The sequence below is a fragment of the Amblyomma americanum genome, chromosome 1 (genome assembly GCF_052857255.1).
Source record: "Amblyomma americanum isolate KBUSLIRL-KWMA chromosome 1, ASM5285725v1, whole genome shotgun sequence".
NCBI lineage: Eukaryota > Metazoa > Arthropoda > Arachnida > Ixodida > Ixodidae > Amblyomma > Amblyomma americanum.
In genome coordinates, this window is record NC_135497.1 from 511,958,257 (window position 1) to 511,981,266 (window position 23,010).

General features: G+C 47.6%; 1 protein-coding gene across 1 annotated transcript; it reads left to right on the plus strand.

The window, feature by feature from the left end:
- Nucleotides 1-868: 868 nt before the first annotated feature.
- Nucleotides 869-15,824, plus strand: LOC144116166 (uncharacterized). Its single transcript, XM_077650873.1, has 8 exons — nucleotides 869-894; nucleotides 1,286-1,407; nucleotides 2,516-2,812; nucleotides 4,003-4,115; nucleotides 10,474-10,708; nucleotides 11,489-11,824; nucleotides 12,730-12,977; nucleotides 14,113-15,824. Exons 1-8 carry the CDS (start codon nucleotides 888-890, stop codon nucleotides 14,387-14,389), a joined length of 1,635 nt encoding a protein of 544 aa, XP_077506999.1. The 5' UTR covers nucleotides 869-887; the 3' UTR covers nucleotides 14,390-15,824.
- Nucleotides 15,825-23,010: the final 7,186 nt, after the last annotated feature.

The window sequence follows — 23,010 nt, forward strand, 5'->3', positions numbered from 1 at the left end:
GCCCGAGTACATGCTTCGAAGGCATATGCAAACGTGCTGCGTGTTCGAGGGCTGTTGTTGCAGAAATATAGATTCTTGTAGTCTGATCTAAAAGTAGAATTCTCCGGAGGTACTACCACCTTTTTTACAGTCTGTATACATGAACGCACGTCTAGTTTTCTCGTGTGCTGATTCTGACCGAAATTATCTTGTTTTGGCCTCGCTTGCGAGCTCCTTCTCTGGTTACGGCATTCTCATATCTGAAGCCGAAGCTAGGACTTACTAATGCTCAGTTGTCCAAGAAATGTCCCGGATATATCTTGGGAGATATCCGTGGTTTGCACGGATCGAAGCTTCTATGTTGACAGCACCGGATACGCAATAGATATATACAGTAGTGAGGTACCCGTGCTTTGTGCGCAGCTAATCGCGGTAATCTTGAGGAACCGGCATCTGGAGCCGAAACAGCATACTATACTCGCCGCCAGCTTAAATGCCTATCTCTCTCTCTCGTGAGAGCGTGGTAAGACTGCGCATGGGAAAGCCTTGCGCGTCGCCCTCGTAGCTTCACTGCATAGCCACAAAAAGCTGTCCGCGAGTATATCCATTTTATTCATTAGCTTGGAATGAAACGACTATTCTATTTTCGTTACATCGCACAGAGGAGCCGAAAGGTTGACGCATGAGATTGTTTTTTTTTCACCTGAATTTTCAGCCGCACTTTGCATTAAAGTCACTGTGTATTCCATGCACGGTGGGATACGCAGGCGACGTGATCGTGACCAAGAACCCGTGCATGAACCCGGGCGACATCCGGAAGCTGGAGGCGGTGAATGTGCCGCAGTTGCATCACGTGCGCGACTGCATTGTCTTCCCTCAAAAGGGGGGAGCGGCCACACCCCGACGAGATGGCCGGTACGCACCCTTCCTGGCGCGCTCCCTGTTGACACTGTGCTATGCGGAGACGGATGTAACCGTCGCTCTCTGCGCTTGTGACGGATAGCGTGCCTTAGTTTACGTGCGCGTTAGGTCAGGGCTCTGCCAAGGCCAGGACTCTGCGGGCTTTGACTGATGTATGTTGTGAGCACAGTCACAGCGTGAGAAAAAACGTACTGTGAGGTTCCATTACCTGAGGTATAAAATATTTCTCAGTTTCTCATTTCGGCGTCGCAACTATTCCTCCACTCACTGATCTCCGTTTAATTGGGTCATTAAGCAAGGCCCTTCGCCATCACTGCTTTGACAGACGGCCGGACGCAGCTTGTTTCCAATGGTACCCCTTAATGTGGTCTCTACCTGTGCTTAGGTTCTGACCTGGATGGTGACGAGTACTCAGTGCTGTGGTACGAGGACCTCATCTTCAATAACAACTGCAATCCTATGCACTACCACAGCGACCCGCCAAAGGAACGAAAGGCGTCCATTGGGGTGAGCAATATTGCTTATTTTGTGGTCTCTTAGTCTGCTTAGTCTTAGTCTGGGGGGTGGGGTTGGGGAAGGGCTACATAATTCGGGATAAACTATTTTAGGTGCTATTATTCCAGTTGTACCGACTGCAGTGTTGTCTATAATGAAATATATTCGAAATTTTTCAGCTACATCAGCGGTCAGCGGTGGAATACGACGAAATCTGGATTGTCGCTGTATTTTTAACATTGATCACAAATGGATTGTAATGGAGTATTAATTTGCTAGATGCGGCCTTTTGGTTCGAAAAGAGGCTGTAGTCGAGTTTTGGTTCCATTGTACAATAGACTGTAACAGCGGTGAACCTATTGTCTACGTTCCGAAATTTTACTTCCGTGTAGAAAGCAGAAATAAAGGACTCCTGGCAGCTCATTTTTCGCTCGCAAGAGGCAATGCTCTTTGCTCAATGGTGACATTACCTTGCAAACCTTGCGTCTTTTTGACCATTTTAGATTGAGAGCGGTGGCTTGACCATCGGACTGTGTCCATAGTTGAATAAGACGAGCTGTCGGGCTAATTGTATCATGTTGGTTAAACAGTATGTGTGTCTTGTTGAGTATTGAGGTTTACTAATATGTGTGTCCTGGATGTTAACCAATATGACTGTGCGCAGCTAAGTCGACACAACCAAACCGATCCAAGCAGATGATTATTCGCTAAGGAAATCATCCAAAACTTTCTTATGAACAAACTTGTCTGAGTTCCTGTGAGATGCGAGTGATGACGTCAATAGAGTGTGCAGCATGGCTCAATTTAATTAATGGCACCTTTGTGTGAGAAAACGAGCACATGTAACGCATTGCCGCGGCTTTGCTAGTATATACGTAGTTGACTGGGAGGGGACGGCTGCTAAAAGTCTACATTTCTCGCCGGCTCAAAAGTAAAGTCAGCAGCACAGGCCTAAAAGGTTCCCGCTTGAGCTAGTTCCCTTAAAGGTGCCACCAAATATTTTGCACACGTGTAAAGACCCTGACCTTCAGTTTTCAGACGAATGTAAATGGACGGGGCATGAAATCTGTATATCCTCCGTCTCACGAGAGAACTTGCCATTCGTTTACGGTGGCCACAGGTCCAGGATATGGTGGACTTCTTTTGCCAGTACATCAAGGGTGACAAGATCGGCCTGATTGCCAACGCGCACCTCGTCTGGGCTGATATACTGGACAGCGGCATCAACTCGCACCGCTGCCGCGAACTGGCACGCAAATGTGCCGTCAATCTTGACTTCGCCAAGTGCGGTGACCTCAAGGTCTTTCAGAACTCTGAGAAGCCACCCATGTACCCGGACTTCATGGAGAAGCTGGACACGAAGAACACCTACTGTTCGCGCAAGGTCCTCGGGCAGCTCTACCGAAATTGCAAAAAGGTATGCTTCCGCGTTTGCCAACTTGTGGCTCAGGCGACTGCAGTTACTCTTATGGCGAAAACGGCGGAATTAAACAAAAAACTCTGCTTGCGAGGATAGTGCAGTTCATAATGCACACGTCTCTTCCGAAACTCGTGCTTGCTCCTGGCTTGTGTTGTTTGGCGCTGCCTTTACTCCCTGACTACTCACTCAGGTTTTAGATCTCAGGGCCTCATCTGTGACTGTTCCAAGATGTTTAGGTTTCTCGTTTTCAAATGAGCGACAGGACTTCTGAAAGTGTCGATGTTTGCTTCAAAGCTGGAATCTGCAAGATCCCAGTTTGAAAACACTTGAGCAACGTTGCATCAACCTGTAGCTTAGGGCCACTGGAGCTCTTGCATGAACCTGTCGGTCTTTACGCAGGTTCAATTTATAACATAACATCAACTATGACAGAGCCGTGAAGCTTCTGACATGAAGGTTATATGTTTTCATGAATGATCGCATGTCGATCATTGCATAAGCAACTAATTTGTTGCGGCCGTGCTTTTTACATGATATTTAGCAATATATTTGACGGTCGGAACTGAATACGTTGCTCTATGTACATAGCACATAGTATATTCGAGATATACCCTATGGCTGCTTCTGGCGATGTCCTTTGTACATTTTGTTCATCGACAGTGACGAGTAGAACTGTAGCGTTTGTTTGTATTCGAGATGCTCAAGAAGTCCGTTGAACTCTGGCGGCCTGTTTGGGTTTTTCGTTCCGTGTATCATTGCTGGAGCACCAACCATCAGGGTGCAATTAATGAGCTTCTATACTACTTGCCAGTGTTGCTAGGTAGAAGCGTTTTGACTTGTTTAACCTGCCCTCGGTTGCTCTCTACCGACTACCGTTCAGTATTATCACGGGGAAAATCTAGTCACTTGTCGCATCTAGCAGTAGTTATGAGGTCTCAGGACCAGTGCTCCTCGACTATCGGGGACCAAAGTAACTGGCCTGTCCCTCGCGCCGAGGATCGACACCACCAGTGCGCAGTCATGCGCGCTCGCATGCAATGTGGCACGTTTGTGAACTTGAAAAAGGAGGCCAGTTAATTTTTGTCCCCGATTGTACGTTCACGGATGCTGTTTGCATTGTTTAGTCTTGATGTGCTGAATGCGCGCAACACACTGTTGTGTCATCCTTGTGTGGTTCCGATGAACAGGTTGAATTGAGCACCGAGTGCCTTGAAGTGGTGGAAGAGAGCCTTCCGGACCCCCGACTGCTGCTCGAGGGAAGAGAACAGTTCCTGAAAGAAGCCACGTCCGCCTATAAGCGGTACGCTTTAATGCCTCTGAACATTACACTATACGAAGTGTGTTGCACTAAAGGAGATGGCAGAAATTGCACCCTTTATCTTATTAGGCCAATGTGCTCTGACTACTGTGGGGTAAAAATGCGGTCATAAAACCATGGAAATCACTTGTCGTATTAGGCCTCTCTCAGTTAGTTGAAGCACAGACTGCTTCGGAGCCGTGGGTTGTGAATAATCTGTTTTTGCACTAGCGAGGCCTGTAAGGAATTAAAATAGCACGTGGGGAAATATTACCCCAATTTAGTGCTCACAGTTCTATTTCATTGACAAGTTTTTGTTATTTAACAGTCTCTACGGTAATACCAAGTCTCTATAATAGCAGGCACCAGCAGCTTCATACTGACCTTACCACAACTGTTTCAACGAAGGGTGCTGAATATTTTCAAAGTGACAACTTTATATACCATGGAGAGTACACAGCTTCTTGCAACATGTTGAAGGTCTTAGGCATTCAACAATTACCGCCTTCTTTTATCCCCCGGCAGGAAACACGGCGTAACTCAATGGAAATATATTAAACTTGTAATATTGTGAAAACTGGAGAGTCCTGAGAGATTCTGCTCGAACATAGTTATTATCGTGGCCGACTCTTTCTTCTGGCTGCAAACTCTGACCTGCAAAATGCTTCGTGCGCTCATGCCAACTATTTCCGACAGCCGTAGAAAAATAATGGGATGCACCGAACGACCAAAATTTCCTTGCTCATTTTTATTTTTTATCTCCACATGGTTGCAGCCATCCGAAGTAGGACCGTTTGTTAAAAATTCCCGTGCTTGCTCGCATCACTTGTACAGTTAAGTGACAGTACCTTATCGTTTTCGGTTGCTTGCATTTTCCATTACTTGCACCACCTGCACAGTTCATTGACAGTACACCATCATATTCCGTTTGTGTCAGCTTCATAGTTCAGTGAAAGTACCTCATCCTTTTTAGTGGCCTGCATCACCTTCACAGTTCTTCTTTACCTCAGTAAACATGGCACATACCCACGCGGGGGGGGGGGGAGATTGGCCAAGGTGTAGTGGCATAAACAAAGAAATTTCCACGGGAGATTACGACAAAATTTTAGCACCAAGCATGTATTTTGAAAAATGTATCAATAAAATTGACGGAATAATATTTAAAGTTAAATAACACAGTATTTTGGTGAGAAAAAGAAGAGCTCGAATAATATTAAAAGAATTAGCAAATCAACCTACCAGTTGCAATTATCTATTCATGGAGAATCCCAAAAATTGAACCCAATGCAAATCTTTTGGCGCTCGCACCAAACGATAATAACTTTGGCAGAGATAACGGGAGCCCTAACCTGGAGAGAGGGACCTCCAGGTAAATCTTTCTCTGAAGTGCGAACTTTGTGCAGTAGAGGAGAAAATGGTCTAAACAGATTCAACCTCCCCGCATTAGTCACATGGGTTTTTCGGTGTCAACCCACACCTGCATAGATATAAATTCAAATTGGGAATCCTGCACCGCAACCGCGTCATATTTACTTACACAGCCTGGTTTTACATGATCGGACTTTCCAATTATATGCTAAGTGCTGATAATCAGTGTTATTTAGTAGGGGATCACGTAACCTGGCTGATATGTGTTGGAACCACTGAAACCTGGAAATCGCCAGCAGGCTGACATTCGGGGCATATAAGTGTCAATGAGCCATCAGGAGCCGACCTTGCTACGTAATCAGCCACCTCATTTGAATGAATGCCTGTATGGCCAAGGACCCAGACAAAACGGACATCCTTCAAAGTGCATGGGACAAAAATCGCAGGAAACGGCTCAAAAAATCTTTTTTGAAGTTTCAAGGGAGACAAACTGACAATCAGCGAGGATATTAACGTCAGACACATAACATGGAATTTTGTGCAGGCTCATTCCAAGAGCCAAAAATTCCACAAAAAATATAGGAATATAATCTGGGATGCGGACAGAATAGCTCCATGCCAGAAGCTGTGAAAAGATGGCAACTGCAGCTTTTTGGCAGTTGACGGAGGCGTCGGTAGAAAGCACCGTATGATAGGGGTATTTCTCTATGTGATCAGAGAGAAGACCATTTAAAATGTTTGCTGGCATGTGTTTTGCATGAGATGGGAACATGTGGCCAAAATGGAATTCCACAGCTGCCGGCGTGTCATCAACCCACTGGAAAGAACTGAGATCAGCAGCAATCGGTGTTAAAAGGTTCTGTACTAACATAATTTGTGGCATTTGATACCGTGGCCAATGATGAGAACAGAATAAGGCCGCCTGAGACACAAAAATAGGAGTGCTGACATTAGTCACCGGGTCCATCGATATGAGGAAGGTTCGCACCGTGAATATTTGAAAGCGGGAATTTAGATCAGGGATATGAGCTTCCAGATAAAGCAGGGCGTTTGAAAATTATTTTGGGAGGCCAAGACAGAGACGTAGAGCTCGCCTTTCTAGTAAGATTAAGGATTTAATCTTGTAGTTTGCGCTACCAGAGAACAGAATGCAACCAAATTCAAGTATAGGTCTTACGTAGGCTTTGTATAGTAACAATAATGTGTCGCGGCGCATCCCAAACTTTTTATTGGCGATTCTTGTCAGCCGGCCTGGAGCGCGTTCTCCTTTAAGAAGGCTCCAATCTAATACAGGGTGATCAGTAACACCTAGATATTTTACGGATTCCACTTGTGGAATCGGGTTAGAGTGATGGACTAATGAAATGTGCAAAGGCGTGTCTGGAGGAAATACCAAAACGCTGCATTTGTCTACATTCAGGGTTAAATTATTACCCTGCAACCATACTCTAAGAGCATCCAAATATCTCTGCAGAATCTGGTAAAGCAAACGGATATCCCTGGACGAGGCGAAAAAAGCTATGTGATCTGCATACATCAGAGATCAGGACGAATGGACGAATTATATCCTGGACGAATGGGGATGCCACTGAGCAAAATATTAAAAAGCAGCGGGGATAGCACCGATCTTTGCGGAAAACCTCTTCATTGATAATATGTAATAGAACATAGGGTTCACTCTGTGCAATAAACGTATATGTCCTTGAGAAATTCAGATATGCACGCATAAATGCAGGTTGGAGGTTGTTACTGAGCAAGTCTGTTAAGCAAAAAAGTATGTTCTACGCTGTCATAGACCTGTGCTACATCAAGAGTGCCCAAAGCTGAAACTTCCCTTCTGTGTAGTGAAAGCCGAATTCTGCTCTCTAGATCCACATGTGCGGATCATATAGAGCATCCGCGGCGAAAGCCAATCTGGGTTGAGCTGAGACCATTGACGTCATGAATATGTTTTGTGAAGGGACTGTGCACTGTTCTTTCTAATAATTTGACTAAGTTTGAAGTCAGCTCAATTGGCCAAACATTATCTAAGACGTATCCTTTTCCTGCATGTTTCATGAATAAAATCATTTCCGCTGTCTTCGAAATGTTTGGAATCGATGCATTTTCCAACGAAGCATTGACCATATCTAAAAGGTCGCTTGTAAAATCTTGGGGTAAAATTTTAATCGTACCAACAGTGACACCATCTGGTTAAGGAGCTGCAGGATGCAACATTGCCAGGACTGAGAGGAGCTCTGATGCATTAACCTCGGTATAATCCGAAGATGGTGAGATTGTGCACAAAGGGACGTTTCTCTGCATCTGGAAGCGTAATGACAATCCTTGAGCAATACGCTCCACGGTTTACCGAGCCTTTGTGGTGATAACACCGTTGAACTAGTGAGGACAGAGACTGCTGAACTCTTGTTATGCGCCATGAATCTATACAGGGCCTTCCGATTGCGAGGATTTGAAAGTTATGTGTTTAAATTTTGGTTATGTTCCTCCTTGGCTTTTGCAGTTGTTCTTTTGAAAGATGCTGAGAAGAATTTGTAACTAAACCAGTTAGCTGGACTCTGGTTGCAGAATAGCCGCTGCCAGGCCGCTTTTCTGCGACGATAGGCCTTCTCACTTTCTTCTGTCCTCCAAGGAGACGGCTGTTTATTAGAGACTGCTGTGGGTACAGCGAATATTGAGAGGTCTACTGCATTTTACAAAAATGAAACCGTCTGCTGAGCTCTGTCTTCCCGGCTTGTACTATAGAGTTAAATGAGGAAGACGTCAGATTTTTATAGATATGGTGGTTGACAATTTTATGGGTTACACAACTAGATTTGAGTGGAGATAACCGGATAGTGAATGTTATAGGAAGGCGAATACTAGATGTACCCGAATCCTCTGTCGACCAGTTAGTCACCTCTAGCCTACCTGCTGATACTGTTAAGTAAATGGTAGAGCGAGAAACCCCTCGCATAAAGGTTATTCTCTAGAATTGCAGCAGCGTACAGAATTTGCAGACAGCCACGACCAGAGAAGATTGCCACAGGAATCAGTACGACTTCCCAGTCACCATGGTGAGAGTTAAAATCCCCTGCGATGGCTGCACTGCTTGTGCCTGTCACCAAGCTGTCTAAAGAGTCTGTCCTCTGTGCACCTAAAGGAAAATAGAGGTTAGCAATTGTAATATCGACGCAATGCGGAAATAAAATTTTGATCGCTAGAAGGTCACAGTCAGGGAGAATTTTCTTAGAGATAGATGCCTGATGACACAAATGTTTAGATAGCATGGTTACCAATCCGTCTCATCTGCCAACATTTCGATCTGACCTGAAAACTCGAAAGTTCCTCATTTAAAACGATTTACAAGGTGATAACCAAGTTTCTTGTAGAAGCACAATATATCAGGTTTATGTTTGTGAATAAGTATTTCTAGATCTGGAAGAGAAGACAATACGGATCGGCAATTCCATTTTAACACTTTAGTACCTGCCATGATTAATGACCAATTGAAGAGGTAGAAACCGTCTCTTTAAGGATGTAAACATGGGGAAGAAGTTTGGGTGGTCCTTTTTTAGCTTTCATCTGTGGAGAACTAGAATTAGTGACGAGGAAGCAAGGCGCTTGAGCGTAGGGCACGACATTTCGACATCTTTGTGCAGGTGTCAGTGCGACATGCACTGCTAGGAACAGAGATGTTAGGTGGGACCTGGGGTGCATTAGGAGGTGATTTTGAGTGGTCCTGCACAAGCTGAAACAGATGCAGACGTTGCTGAAAGGACGGTTGTTGATGGTGACACAGATTGAACTACAACAAACTGAGCCACCGCCTCAGAAAATGTGTTCAGCATTCGCTCAACCACATCATTTAGGGCTTTTTACACTGTGGTCACAGTTGAGGCAGTCAAGTTGGACTCAATCTCCCCAACAGAAGCGCGCACACGACTAGCGTATGAGACTTTCCTGTTAAGAGCAGCGTAGGCATCGACTCTAGAGCACCGGTTCTCTTTGATAATGTCCAACAAGCTACGCTCTTCACTACGTTTTGCGCAGTTGGCATCATCAGCTGAGTGAATGTTGCTGCAGATGCAATGAGGCGGCTCTGAGGTGCAGTTATCAGCAGAATGACCTTCTCCATATAAACGGCAGGGGGTCTCCGACTTGAATGCTTTGCCGCTATGCCCGAACCGAGAGCAGTTGATGCATTGAAGAGGGCGGGGTTCTAGTGGGTCCACAAGGTAAACAATTGGCCAGATTTTAGTTCAGAAGGGCAGGAAGAGCCAGCAAAAGTTGTTATTACAGATTCAGCAGCAAGACGTGAGCCATTTGCCTCTCTACTACAGCGGTAGACTGAAAGGACCCCAAGTCCTGTATCCGGAAATTCTTCTAGAATTTCGTGCAGAAATGGTGCTGGGTCAACACCACGTACGATACCATTGAAACATGCAAGCTGTTCAGGAATGAATGCTTTCACCGGCAATGAGCTGGAAATTTTGCACTAAAGCAAGTTAGCAAAACAATAGGCGCCTGAGGGCTTGCACACAATGCCTGAATGGCCAAATTGACGCATTTCAGAGATCTGCAGATAATGGACTGTCAATGGTCTTAGCTCCTGTGACTTAGTTTGGGGGTTTTCATTTTGTTTGCACCCTCACCGATTGGGACGAGAACCACGGGAATTGCATCAATGCCATTTTTTGGAAGGACTCAAGCGGCAGGCTTTGGGCTGGCAAGCTGGCAAACCAAGCTGCCAACCTTTCACCTGGGGAGGTCAACGACATCTTTCAGCAAAACGCACCGTCAGATTCACATGAACTGTGCCTTAACCTACACCTTGGCCAAAACCCCCTCACATAGTGCGGGCTCACCAATGATGAACAAGCCGGAACCACCAGGAGAACCAGAGAACAGCAGCTGCCAGCAAAACACATCAGCCAAGCAAACTTCTTCCTCCCCGTTTCCAGTCACAAATCACAGTTCAGTGACAGTGCTTCATTCTTTTTCATTGCTCCAGGTATGCAAAGAAGATTCGGGCACTGCTGAAGTCGTACCGGATCGAAACCGAAAGCGAGGCTTTCTCCGGGGCTGTGTCCAAGCTCAGCAAATATATGAAGGAGAACGACCCTACGGACATGGCCATGGTGCTCGAGAGCCAGGTCGAGCATGTGGTGCGCCGAACGCGCGAGGAGTTTTTCTCTGAGCAGCTCGACGAGGCTCACGAGAAGCTTAAGGCCTCCGCCTGGTACCAGGTGAGGCGTACTGCGCTTTCAATCTGGTATTCAGCTGTGCTATCGTCAGTGCATATTGAGGGAAGCTGGGCATTCGAACAAACGAGCCGAAAAAAGATATGGCTCAGGAACGCAACGATAAAGGCTGCCGCTTTATAATCTTGACAACGGTGTTGTAGTCGTTTCACTTTCTTTGTCCTTCGCTTTATTTAGCCATATGTAGAACTTAATGGCCGAAATAACATCTCAGGGAGGAATACCAGCACCAGCAGATTTAACGCGGATGGTGAAGCATGTGGCTTGGAGGACTGACCCCAGTGCCACGGAGCGTTGGCCGTTATGTCTGAGACCATGTTGCACAGTGTGTTTGCAGCGGCTGACGATAACGGGTGGCCATAGGATGGCCTGCCGTCTCTATCGTCGTTAACGGTGCTGATGTCACTCGAAGAGACACGCTCGATAAATCGTGTTAAGCTTGCGGGCGGTGTCACAATGCAAGATAGGAGATATATCTGTATTACAAATTAACTTTCATTTGCGGTTGAGTGTGCGTGTCTGCGTGTGCAAAAGGAGCCGATGTCACATCACGCCCTTAAAGGTGGAGGTGCAGTGTCTCCGCAAAATTTTCAGCGTCTTTTGAAGACATTTCACTGCGATGTATGTTTTGCCAAAGGTCCATGGTCTTGCTTCGGCGTGTTTCGTTCGACGCGCCTGCACACTGAACTCCTTACGGCGACTAGTTTAAGGCTAACACCTTGTGGAAGACACATTGTAAATGTATTATGCCGTGTCGGGGAGCAGGTGACGTACGAGCTTCAGTCCTCGGAAGGTGGCATCCAGAGCTTCCCCTGGGTGGTGTCCGATGTGCTCATGCGCATCGTGGTCAACACGTCCTCTTGCCTCCCTGTGCCGGCATCGCGCAACAGCTTCTGCCAACGACTCGGGGCGCTGCTGCTTGGCCTGCCGCACCCTGGTGGCGGCGACCAGGACGGCACACAGCACGGCGACACGCAGGTGCTGACCAACCTGCTCAGGCTCATGTACGACTGGATCGACTCCAGTCGCGAGTTTCTCTTTGTCAAGAACACAGAGGAGTTGGGCGTCTACAAGAGTATCATGCGCGAGGCCTGTTTTAAGGTGCGTGATGCCAGCAAAAAAGCTGCGTTGGGTGGATTTCCTGGGCTACGAGACCAAAGAGTAGACCTACAAGCTAGAGGGCTTGGCTCCTTTATGTGCTTCGTGCATAAGGCTCTTTTCTGCATCGCCGTTTGCTGGCTAGAGTTCGGCATCCAACGGCCGTAAGAAGCGGGGTATAGGCAGCAATGTGGTTCGCCTGTTTGAACAAAACTCAGTCTGTTTTTTAAACATAAACGTAGCATACAGCTACATGTGGCAGCTTTGAAAGGAGGCGCCATGTGCTGTTGTATGGGAAGCTTGCGAAGTTCTGGCATTTTGTTTCGTGTTCTGATATCACAGCTGCGTCGATGGTCTACCAGGATGATGATGACGACCTTGTAACTCGGTATAGGCGCCAATTTGTGTTGTGTGGTATGAATATAACGTTTTAACATAGCACCCACGTACTGCGCATGTACCGGATGAGCTGCACTTGGCCAGCGGTAAAGTAGACGCACCTGCATTAGACAATCGGCTGGTACGATCACGACTGGGAGAGTACGTCTCCGCTGTCATAACTGAGTAATAACGAGCAGTCATTCTACACTGACGATTTCTCCTGCCTTATGTTCGGCTTTTTTTCAAACAAGGAAATGTGCACGATCGGGCACGTAACCTGGATTGAGGTTTATTTTGTGAAAATCCCGAGAGCTTAAGTAGGCTGAGAGGGTATTTACAAGCTCCTTCAAGACATTTCGCACGCTCCCAGTATGAAGTGAAGGCGACTCTATGTGGTAACACAGTAAGCAAATGTCATCGCTCTACCAAGAAAAACGTATCCGTAGATAAATGCACTTAAATATTGTGTGCCATCCTCAGCGTGGGGGAGTTATCGGTGGAGGCTCACTATTCACCTCCCATCACAGGTGTCCCGCTCCATCTCGAGGGACATGCCGCCGCACAAGCTGGTGATCCTGTGCCTGCGCTTTGCGTGCGCATGGTGCCTCAAGATCTTCCAGGGCGGAAGCGACGGGGAGGTCATCTCCAAGGAGTGCCGGCGCCGCTACCGGCTGGGACACCTGGCCCTGATCACGCTCAACCGACTTTCCATGTCCGGCAACCTTGCCTACCTGCGCAGGGCACCCGAGGGGTGCCCCTCCACAGAGCTGATCAGGTATATTTCACACCTTTCTTCTAAACAGGAGTGACGTCGCTTGATGAACTGAATAAATCCAGTGATGTCAAGGTGCATTTGCCCGTAACGCTGTGACGTTACCGAACTCGCCTGTGAAACCTGTGAACAACCAGTGTTTGGTGCTTTCCGGTGTCGCCGACATCATCAGGAATGCATATGTCCGGGTTGGCCAGGCAATCCTGACATCGAGGCGCACTTAAGCCTCAGATGGAGATTGAATCTGCCTGTACAAAATTATTTGCAAATAATTATTGTCTCTGTGCAGCGGTGGGTCGAGCTCATTGTAATGATTACTAGGCCTGTGGACCTCTTTCAAGGCAAAGAAACTGACACAGAATTTTTTCTGTTATCCTTTAAAGGGGAGAACAATCAAAATACGTAGCAGACAGCTTCTAAAGATTTCCAGGCAGCAGCGGAGGCATCGATTCCTGTTTTGAGCAAGGGTACTGCTGGGAATTCTGTACCAGTAATGCTCCTCTCTCCTATTGACTCAAACCCGGAATTGGTCGTTAAAACATTCGCGTCACCTTTGTTGAGGGCTTACGTTGTGCTCATGTTCTACGGAACCTTAACGTAGAACACCACTGACACAGGAAAGACGTCCGTGAGTCTGTGAACATTTTTCCGTGCGCACCGCTGCATGCTTACGCAGTTCACAAGGAGTCTAAGGAGAGCAAAGATGTAGGCCAATTGGTGAGGCCTAGTTGCTTGGGAATACACTGCACATTCATCAGATATTGCATCAATCGGCGATAATCGTCATATATTCATTACCCTCCTCAATGCCTTGCTTTCATGCTTTCCTTGAGGTGTTTTCTAACGAAAAACTAACGAACCGTGCCATGAGCCCCAATTGGCAGGATGTGTGACTTCCGTTTGTTACGTGTGTACGTTACCTGCATGCTTGGAGAAGTGCTATAAAATCGGCATACGCCGTCTCAGTGCCATTTATTGAGGAAGTTAACAGAAACAGCCACTGCATGTTTCGCAAATCCAACCTGCGAATTTACAGCTTTTTTAAAGCACCCTTACTCGCAGTGCATCGATATTTGTATTCACCGCAGTATCCTGAAATGCGTTAATAGTAGTCTGTCAACCTGTTGGCTGTCCCCAGGATTTACATCAACCGGGAAGACGAAGAATTCTTCGAAATCCTGCGCCGCTACGAGGACATCATCAAGAGGATCATGATGGACTGGTCCGGCGTTGAGGACATCCAGTGTGACCTCAAGACGGACCGTATGGACGAGTGGTTTCTCCAGCTAATGGTCACCGGGAGCCGCTGGGCGCTGGAGCGCCTTAAGGAGATCGTTGTCTACCCGTCTTTCCGCGAGGTGCTTTTGCTCGCGTTCGAGCGGGAGAAGAACGCCATCGGTGGAACACTACAGTGATTGCCTTGATGCTTTGCACTGGCAACAGAATTTTTCTTGAAGGTGTCTAGGTTGGCAGCCCCCTAGCTAGGGGGCATGGTGAGGCTGTGGCCGGTTGGCGATGCTTCTGGAGGGCAGCTGACTTTCCCACTGTGTCTTTGGATTTGATTTTACTGTTGCTTTTTTGCTCTGCTGCTGCATGGGCTTCTGGTGTGTGGAGGCAGGCGGGTTGGTGATGGATGCATGGTTCTTGTGGAGGGCGGAGTGGGATTTCTTTGGCACTTCTTGAGGCTTCACATAGAGAAAATTTCTTGTCTTCACACAGATAACGCTGCCCTTAGTGCTATTGTAGCAAACTTTTTTTTTACTTGGCAATGCCAACTTCCTGGAAACGCCAATAAATGGCTACAGTGACGTGGCGTGTGTCCTTTCCACAGGCTCTTTGATAAATCAGAGCATAGCGACAGATTCATCGTGCGATTCAGTATCTTGGATCACCCACCGGTCACCCAAGATGCAATGAACGTGTTAAAGCATCATTTTGGGTGTTTTCTCAAATCCTCTTGCCAATATATTAGGATATACAATTTATTTATTTATTTCAATAACTAAAAGTCCCCTGTGGCGGTAGAGAAGGAGTGGAGTGCATTAATAATATATTTATCATCATAACACAGGAATTGCAGCAATTTAGCAGCAATAGAGGAATTGCGGCAAAACAGCGGCAATTTCATTTCAAGTTTATTTCGTTTGTTGCAGTGACAGTTTATACCGTTGAAATGTATGGCATTAGTGAGTTGCATTTTCCCTTTCTCCAGTGGTCTGCTGATGTGCCTTCCAAAGGAGAATGCCAAAGCATAATGCTAAGAAAGTGAGCAGCAGGAGGGATACCCAGCGTGGATCATTGGGGATGTGGTTGAAGGGGAGCGGGGAGCAAGGCTGACGGACTCTCCATGCGTGCTCGAAGTGCCTTCAGCCGACAAGGAGTCCGAGCTGTGGTAACTCAGGCTTGGGAGTAGGAGACAGGGAATGAATTGGTTGTGAGGAAGGTTTCCAGCCTTGCAAGGAGTTTTGAAAGAGTGAGCGATGAAGCTTTTACTGATGATTTACCTTATGGCTGACATGCAACTACGAATGCCACATACACGAGTGGTGACAGCTTTGCTCTTATGCTGCATGCCACTGAAATGAACATGAGCTAAATGGGCTCCATACAAACATTTTGTGTTGTGTTTGTGATATTTTATGCACTTTATGAGCACACCAATATTTTTGTCAGTCATGAAACAGTCTTCTACGTACGTTTGTTGTGTAAAGTATTTGCCCCTTATTTCATATAGTGGTGTTGATGGTTTGTTCGGTTAAGAGTCTGGCTGTTCCTCTAAGAGACCTTTATGAATCTGCGCTGACCAAAGATAACTGTGGTGTGGAGGATGGTTTGTCCCCTGTCATTGCTTAAGCCTGTTCAGCCATTCGCCATGCATCGGGAATAAAAATATTTTGCAAAAGTTCTGGCTCTTGTCTGTGCTGAGAGAGTGGGTGGGCACACTCAAGCTTTATCCATGAGTATCATCATAAAGATCAGAGATTACTTAGCACCGTTAGGGACAAGTTGCCCCATTCGCCTCTGTTATGTTGTAAAACGATTTAAAGTTGCACTGAAGAGGAATCTGAACTCAGCTTTTTACCACGGGAACTCTATCTACACGTTCTGGGCATTCTTAGAAACTTCTATTTATTGTCTTGTGCTGCCAATTATCCTAATTAAATCGGAATTAACGTACCGGCTCGCACCTTTTTTGAACTCAACGCGGTAGGGAGGAGGAGTCAACTAACGCGTCGAGTCCGCGGCGGCTTGTCTCTCTGCCATTGGTGGAGTGATACGTAAATCATAGTCCACGTGTATCTATTTCCGCGGGCCTAATTTTCGGGTATATTGTCTGTGACTTAAACTGTTTATTCACAAAAACATAAAAAACTAAATAAAAGCGAAAGTGAGCTGCCACTGTACTCAAAGGCATTCGACGCGTTGGTTAACTCCGCCTACCTAGCGCGTTCAGTTCAAAAAAAGGGGGGAGCCGGAACGCTTAATCCGATCTAAGTTTCTAAGAATGCCCGGGATGTGTAGATAGAGTTCCCGTGATAAAAAGACGAGTTCAGATTCCTATATAGTGCACCTTTAATTTCTGGGAATGCCTAATTTTCTCGTTTTGTCCAGAATCACATAAACAGCACATTGCAAAAAATTGCTGCCGTGAATAATGTGGTAAAAAGGAGCACTAAAGAGCTTCTCACTTATCCTTTCCAAAATTTAGCACTCTCGAAATATTCCGGTATCGTGAGTTTGCCTGAATGTGTGAAATATTAACCTTGAGAAAAATGACTTGTTTACGGTAAATCATTTCGGAACATGAACATTGTCTACTTTGGGCATTGCGCATGTTAACAGTGCATATAGCGCTCCTGCACATTCCTGCGTGGTGCACATAAATGCTAAGCGATGCAACATGCTGTAACATGGCGGATGCAAACCAACCTGCACATGATACTGCCATCAGAGTATCGATGCCAACTTCTGTTGCAAGTATAATAAATACTGTTGAAGGTTCTCATGTATGATCATAGGTTTTGGTTGCTGTAGTATCTGACCACTGCGGCAATGTTTGAGAGTTATATCCCAGCTGCAATAACCATATTTCAAATGAGGCAAAAATATATTCAAAAACCGGGGGGCACTCAAGCCTCACCATAAAGGTATATTGCGCAAGCTAATGGATCAATGCCCCATATATACAAAACTGGGCATCCTGTACTTAGCATTCATAGAACCCTGGGAGTACTCATACCAGTCCTGGCGCAGTAGGGCAGTGGTTACGCAATGCGCCACTAACCTGTGAAGGCCGATGCTGCCACTGGTGGGACATGTGCGATCCAGGTTGCTCTTCTCAGCAGCCTCTCTCGACCAATAATTAATATAACTGCCACGGTGGGCAGTTTGTGCACAGTCCTGTGGGCATGTTGTGATGCCGCCACAAGGTGACATGACTTAGCTGGCCCACCCACCTTCTAAGTTGCTTCTCTGGGGATTTTTCGCTTACTGTGGCCGATGCCGACGTCGAATGTTCTGCCACATGAACTCCCTAAAGCTATCGCGTTAAAAGCACCTGTATTATTATATTTCCGTGCACACTGCAAAACCCCATATGGTCAAAACAGTCCGGGGTACACCAATACATCTGCCTCACAACCGACTGTCTATTTTGGGCGCATAAAAAGGCAGTGGCCAGTAGCCTTCCCCCATCTGCTAGCAGACCCTTCTCGTCTGCCGTCAGTGAAGAAACGTACTCGTTATTACAACGTGCACGGGTGTAAAATCCCTTTGTTCATCTGCTCAGACAGCTTTTGCTGTATGAATCGTCTCTGGATACATTCAAACACGCCAGCATACTACAAAGACCGACATGCATCTTGCCTTCAATGTAAAACATATTTTACATCCACATGGTATTTATTCAATCTTGGCCCACGATGTAAGCGAGGCCCTATGCAGTTGAATGAATCCCTGTGCAGTGTGAACGCTTCTCGCGGTCGCTGAACCCAGCGATTGTCATGTGCCCTCTGGGCCTAACCGGAATCATCTGGGTGCTCGCCGTAGCAGCAGTCCTCTGGGACGCGGCGGTCGTTGATAATAATAATAATAATTGGTTTTTTGGGGGAAAGGAAATGGCGCAGTATCTGTCTCATATATCGTTGGACACCTGAACCGCGCCGTAAGGGGAGGGATAAGAGAGGGAGTGAAAGAAGAAAGGAAGAATTAGGTGCCGTAGTGGAGGGCTCCGGAATAATTTCGACCACCTGGGGATCTTTAACGTGCACTGACATCGCACAGCACACGGGCGCCTTAGCGTTTTTCCTCCATAAAAACGCAGCCGCCGCGGTCGGGTTCGAACCCGGGAACTCCGGATCAGTAGCCGAGCGCCCTAACCACTGAGCCACCGCGGCGGGTGCGGTCGTTGACGACGACGCTGACTCAGACAGGCTGAGGTTCGCCGATAGCCTCTTGATGGGCCGGTCCAGTTCGTTGAGCGCGTTGTGCAGCTGTCCCAGCAGCACATTGCGCTGGCCGCAGTTGCCGTTGTAGTCGTCCATGTCAACGGTCACCACGGTGATACTGCCCATACGCATTCGCTTGGCGAACAGCACCTGCGCGGTATTTGTCGACCATTAACTGCCTTGCAGGCGTAAACACAAACGCGGAAGGCGTACCCGTCCGACGGCTCACTCACTTTGGCCTCGGCTGCTGAGCCCAAGGTTGCGATTTTGAATCCAGCTGTGTCGACAGCATTTAAATGAAGGTGAGAAACGCTAAACTCTTTGGCAGCTGTTAGCCCGTTTCGCGCATGTGGTGCTTCCACGTGGTTTTACTGGCCATGTGCAAAGTTTAGCTACCGCTGCGTTTAGCGTTTTTATGGATAGCATAAGAGTCCCATGTCCCCGCACTCACCAATGGTGTCACACCTTGCGATCAGCAAGGTAAAAAGTGGCACCTTAGCATATGCTAGAGCCACCTGCCAAGAACATAGAAGAGACAGCTGCGGCATGCCACTGTTGGCAGACGGCAGTGCAGAAATGAGCATCACCCTCTCCTCTTCCTGGGGAGAGGAGAGAAAGTCAGCAAGATGACCGCTGTTGGAAGAACCTTGTCATATGCCACGGCTGGCAGGTGCAAAGTCATGCATGGCACCTCACAGTGAGGTTCTTATGTTCCCGCATTGTCGCAGTTTATAACGATTAGGTGTCCAAATTTTCGCAGCTCAGCGTAAACGGCAATTCTTTAAATGGTGTGTGTAACTAGTACAACTTAACGTGTGCATGACCTTCATTTGTCATGAAGTGTTTTTACACCCCCACAGCTGCTTTGAATGCGCTGTCGATCGTACCGTGCGTTTACCTCACTCCACATTAACACCGGTTCTTCCGCTACGAACAGCACAGCACTGCGGTCACTGTAATGATCGTAAATGTGTCCTGTCTGTTGGACTCCCGTGCAGTGGCGACAGCGCTCTCTTTCTCGCTTCTATCTTCTGAAGTGCTTGTTCTTGACGCGCCGTTTCTCCTCTCCCGCAAGCTTTCAAAGCGCGTCTCACCAGCCGCCTCGAGCGCGGAAGGTGGTGTGCCTCTCTTTCTTCCGCAGTGGTGAACGGTGTGGACGGCGCACGACGCCATTTTTTTGTTGGTCTTTTGCCGACAGCTCTCGCTGTAAACCGTCTGCTGTGCGACTGGGGGCCGCGTTAAAGAACCCCAGGGTGCCTAAATTTATGGAGCCTTCCACTGCAGTGTCCCTCGTAGCAAGAAATGAGACGCAAACAAGACAACTGAGCCACAAACAGCACTGTAAGAAGCTGCTAGCCAGGGGAAGCTCAATGCTGGCTCCTCTTATTAATTTCGAAGGTGCGAAGACTTTTTCTGAAATCTTAATCAACCTAGCTTGTATTTACTCTCCAGGAGATAATATGTTGGTTTTATTTGCGTTTCCACCTCAGCTTTCTTCTTTTCATGGCTGATAGTATAGAGTTTGGGACTTTAAAGCTCATATAACTCAGAAACGTACCTTCAGGCCGTGAACGCAGCACAGTAACTTGCGCTTTCAGTTATGTGATGTGGCATCAACGTGTCAGCAATGCATTGGTCATGTGAGAGACGACGTGACAACCTAACTTTGTCTGTACCCAGCTTAAGCATATCGCAATAGTGCGTGAGGGTAATTCCACTCCTGAACAGCTGCTCCAGCATACGTCCGCGAAAGCTTTATGGCCGTAATTCTGCGTTGCGGAACTTCACATGCTACAATAACAAGACAGGGGTAAAGAGCACGGGGTATAGGTTACAGAATGCAGGTGACGATAAGGGAAGAATTGTGTAGGTTTTCGCTGTACACGTGGTCTCAAGCACGGCGGCCACTACCTGTGACGTGAGTGCAAGCCACCGCTCCGGAATGTGCTGATGCATGCGCCGCCCTGATTTTCAAGGCGTGCTTCACGGATATGTTTTACAGGCAAGCAGTAGATTGAGTGCGACGCTTCGCAAATCAGAAACATTGCGAGCTAGGATACGCGCACAGACGTTGTTGAGAATGGTGGCCTTGTTGTCGTAGCCAATCCACTGTCCTTTGTCCCGGTTGACGGCGATCTTGCAGTCGGCTTCCTTGTTGTACAGCGGCACCGACAGGTCGGAGCTGAATTCGAGGCAGATCTGCGGACGCGCGCACCGCATGCACGTGGTCAGTCGGCATCTTGTGTGCATAGACATTGTGCAAAAGCGCCGTGAGTGCGTGTAACTGTAGCACGTTTATTATGGTTGCATCTGGTAATACAGTGTTTAGCACCGCGCCGTACGGTAAGCACGCTAACTACGGTAATTCCAACCGCACGGATAATATGGCTAAGCAAGCATGGCGGCGTTAGCAACGACAACGCTTTAACATATTCACCTCTCCTATGCTCTCTACATAGTGAAGAGAAGTGACTTTGCCATAAGGCAGGCTATGTCAGCCCTAGAATTGACAGTGCAAGGAAAACTACCGTTGCGCACGCATCTTAGCCGAATTATAGACCGGACGAAACGAAACCCTCCAGGACACAGATCCTCTACGGCCATTTTAGAAAGTGACAGTCGAACCTTGTTATGACGAAACGGTTTATAACGAAAAATTGAATACGACTAAGCACTGGCGATTCTCCTTGGAAGCGCGGTCAATATGGGCTATGAAGAACCACTTCGTTAAAACGAGGTTCAGTTGTATATCTATCGATGATAAGTGCCATTTGCGGTGGTATTGTGAAACGTGCGCAGAAGCGATCAGTGGCCAAGGCGACGACCAGGATCGGTGGCTGCGTAGAAAAGACGCGACATAAGCACCTCGAAATAGACGAGAAGCCCGCGCTCGTCAATGAACGGTCTCGGGGGCGCGGGTCCACGGACGCTGGCTCGCAGCTCGTAGCTCCCAGTGTTGCGTATACCCTGTAGGCGTAGCCGAACAGCGACAGCTCCAGGGCTACGCGCTTCTGGGAGCGTAGCTCTCCGAGGAACGCCTCGCTCGCCTCCACCTGCGCGTCATGCATGCTACGTTGGATCAGTGCGTGGGTAAAATTGAAAATTGGTCTTTCAGTAAAAGAAATGGCACAGTGATTGTCTCGCATATCTCGGTGGACCCCGGAACCGCGCCGTAAGGGAAGGAATAAAAGTAGGAGTGAAAGAACAAAGGAAGAAAGAGGTGCCGTAGTAGAGGTCTCCGGAATAATTACGACCACCTGAGTATCTTTGACGTGCACCGAAATCGCACAGCACACGGGCAACTTTGCGTCCCGCCTCCATCGAAACGTGGCCACCGCGGTCTGGTTCGAACCCGGGAAATCCGGCTCATTAGCCGGGCACTCTATCCACTAAACCACCAGGGCGGGAAGTGCGTAGGTGCAATCCTTTAAACCTGCGCTTGCACAGAATTTCTGGGCTAAGCGATGTGGCGGATGGGCTACCTGCCACTTACTATAAGACGGACATCGCCTCGCCATTTCCGTTTGCAGTAACGCATTAATAACCCGTGTGAAACCGGAAATCAGGCATCCACAGCTGAAACAAAATTTGTTCCTCGACTAATCTGTTCGTGTCGCTTGGAAGGTATGTAAGGCGAACAAAAAACAGTTGAAACGTATCCTGTTTTTCGCCTGTGGTGATTATGGCACTGCAGTATGGATGGGCGCACATTGGACTCCCAGAGATGCCTCTGACGCTTAAACTGTATTGCACAGTGGCTGCTTCGATTTCTTGCCAGCCGCTCGACCGCACTATTGTAGCAGTGCTAGTGGCCCAGTTGGAACCAGTCGACAGACGCGTGCTCTTCTTTTCGTGCACCGAAATCACACAGCACACGGGCGCCTTGCGTCTTGCCTCCATCGAAACGCGGCCGCCGCGGTCGAGATCGGACCTGGGAACTCCGGATCAGTGGTCAAGCGCCCTAACCCCTGAGCCATCACGGCGGGGCAAAGGTGATGTCAGTGCGCGTTAGATTGCAGGTTGTCGAAAATATTCCGGAGCCCTTCACTACCAACCTTTTCCTTCCTTTCCTCTGTCAGCCCCTCCTTTCCCGTTAAAAATCCCAGGTGGTCGTAATTATTCCGGAGCCCTCCACTACGGCACCTCTCCCTTCTTTTTTTCTGGCAGTCCCTCTTTTATCGCTTCTCTTACGGCGCGGTTCAGGCAAGATAACCGCCGGTCCTTAAGGATAACGGTGTGGATTCGAAGAGAAAGTAAGCGTAGCAGGGGGCGGCCGAAGGTTAGATGGGGGGATGAGTTTAAGAATTTTGCAGGCAAAGTGTGGATGAAGCTGGGAAAGGGCAGGGTTAATTGGAGAGACGTGGGAGATGCCTTTGCCCTGCAGTGGGTGTAGTCAGGCTGATGATGATGATGATGAATAAATTGTTCAGCCTTTGCCTTCTGTAGGCTCCTTGCTGTCAGCTCGATGACATTTATTCTGGCGCCCATTGATTGCCCGGTTTACCCGATATATTGTTTCGGACAAGAGGAGCATCGAAGCATGTCGATAACATTAGACGATGCGCAGTTAAAGCTTGCCTTTATATCGA

What these genes read in the sequence shown, in the direction of transcription:
- LOC144116166 (XM_077650873.1), top strand. An exon ending in TCTACCGAAATTGCAAAAAG is followed by an intron (nt 2,813 to 4,002) that starts GTATGCTTCCGC and finishes TCCGATGAACAG; the next exon opens with GTTGAATTGAGCACCGAGTG. An exon ending in AGGCCTCCGCCTGGTACCAG is followed by an intron (nt 10,709 to 11,488) that starts GTGAGGCGTACT and finishes GTCGGGGAGCAG; the next exon opens with GTGACGTACGAGCTTCAGTC.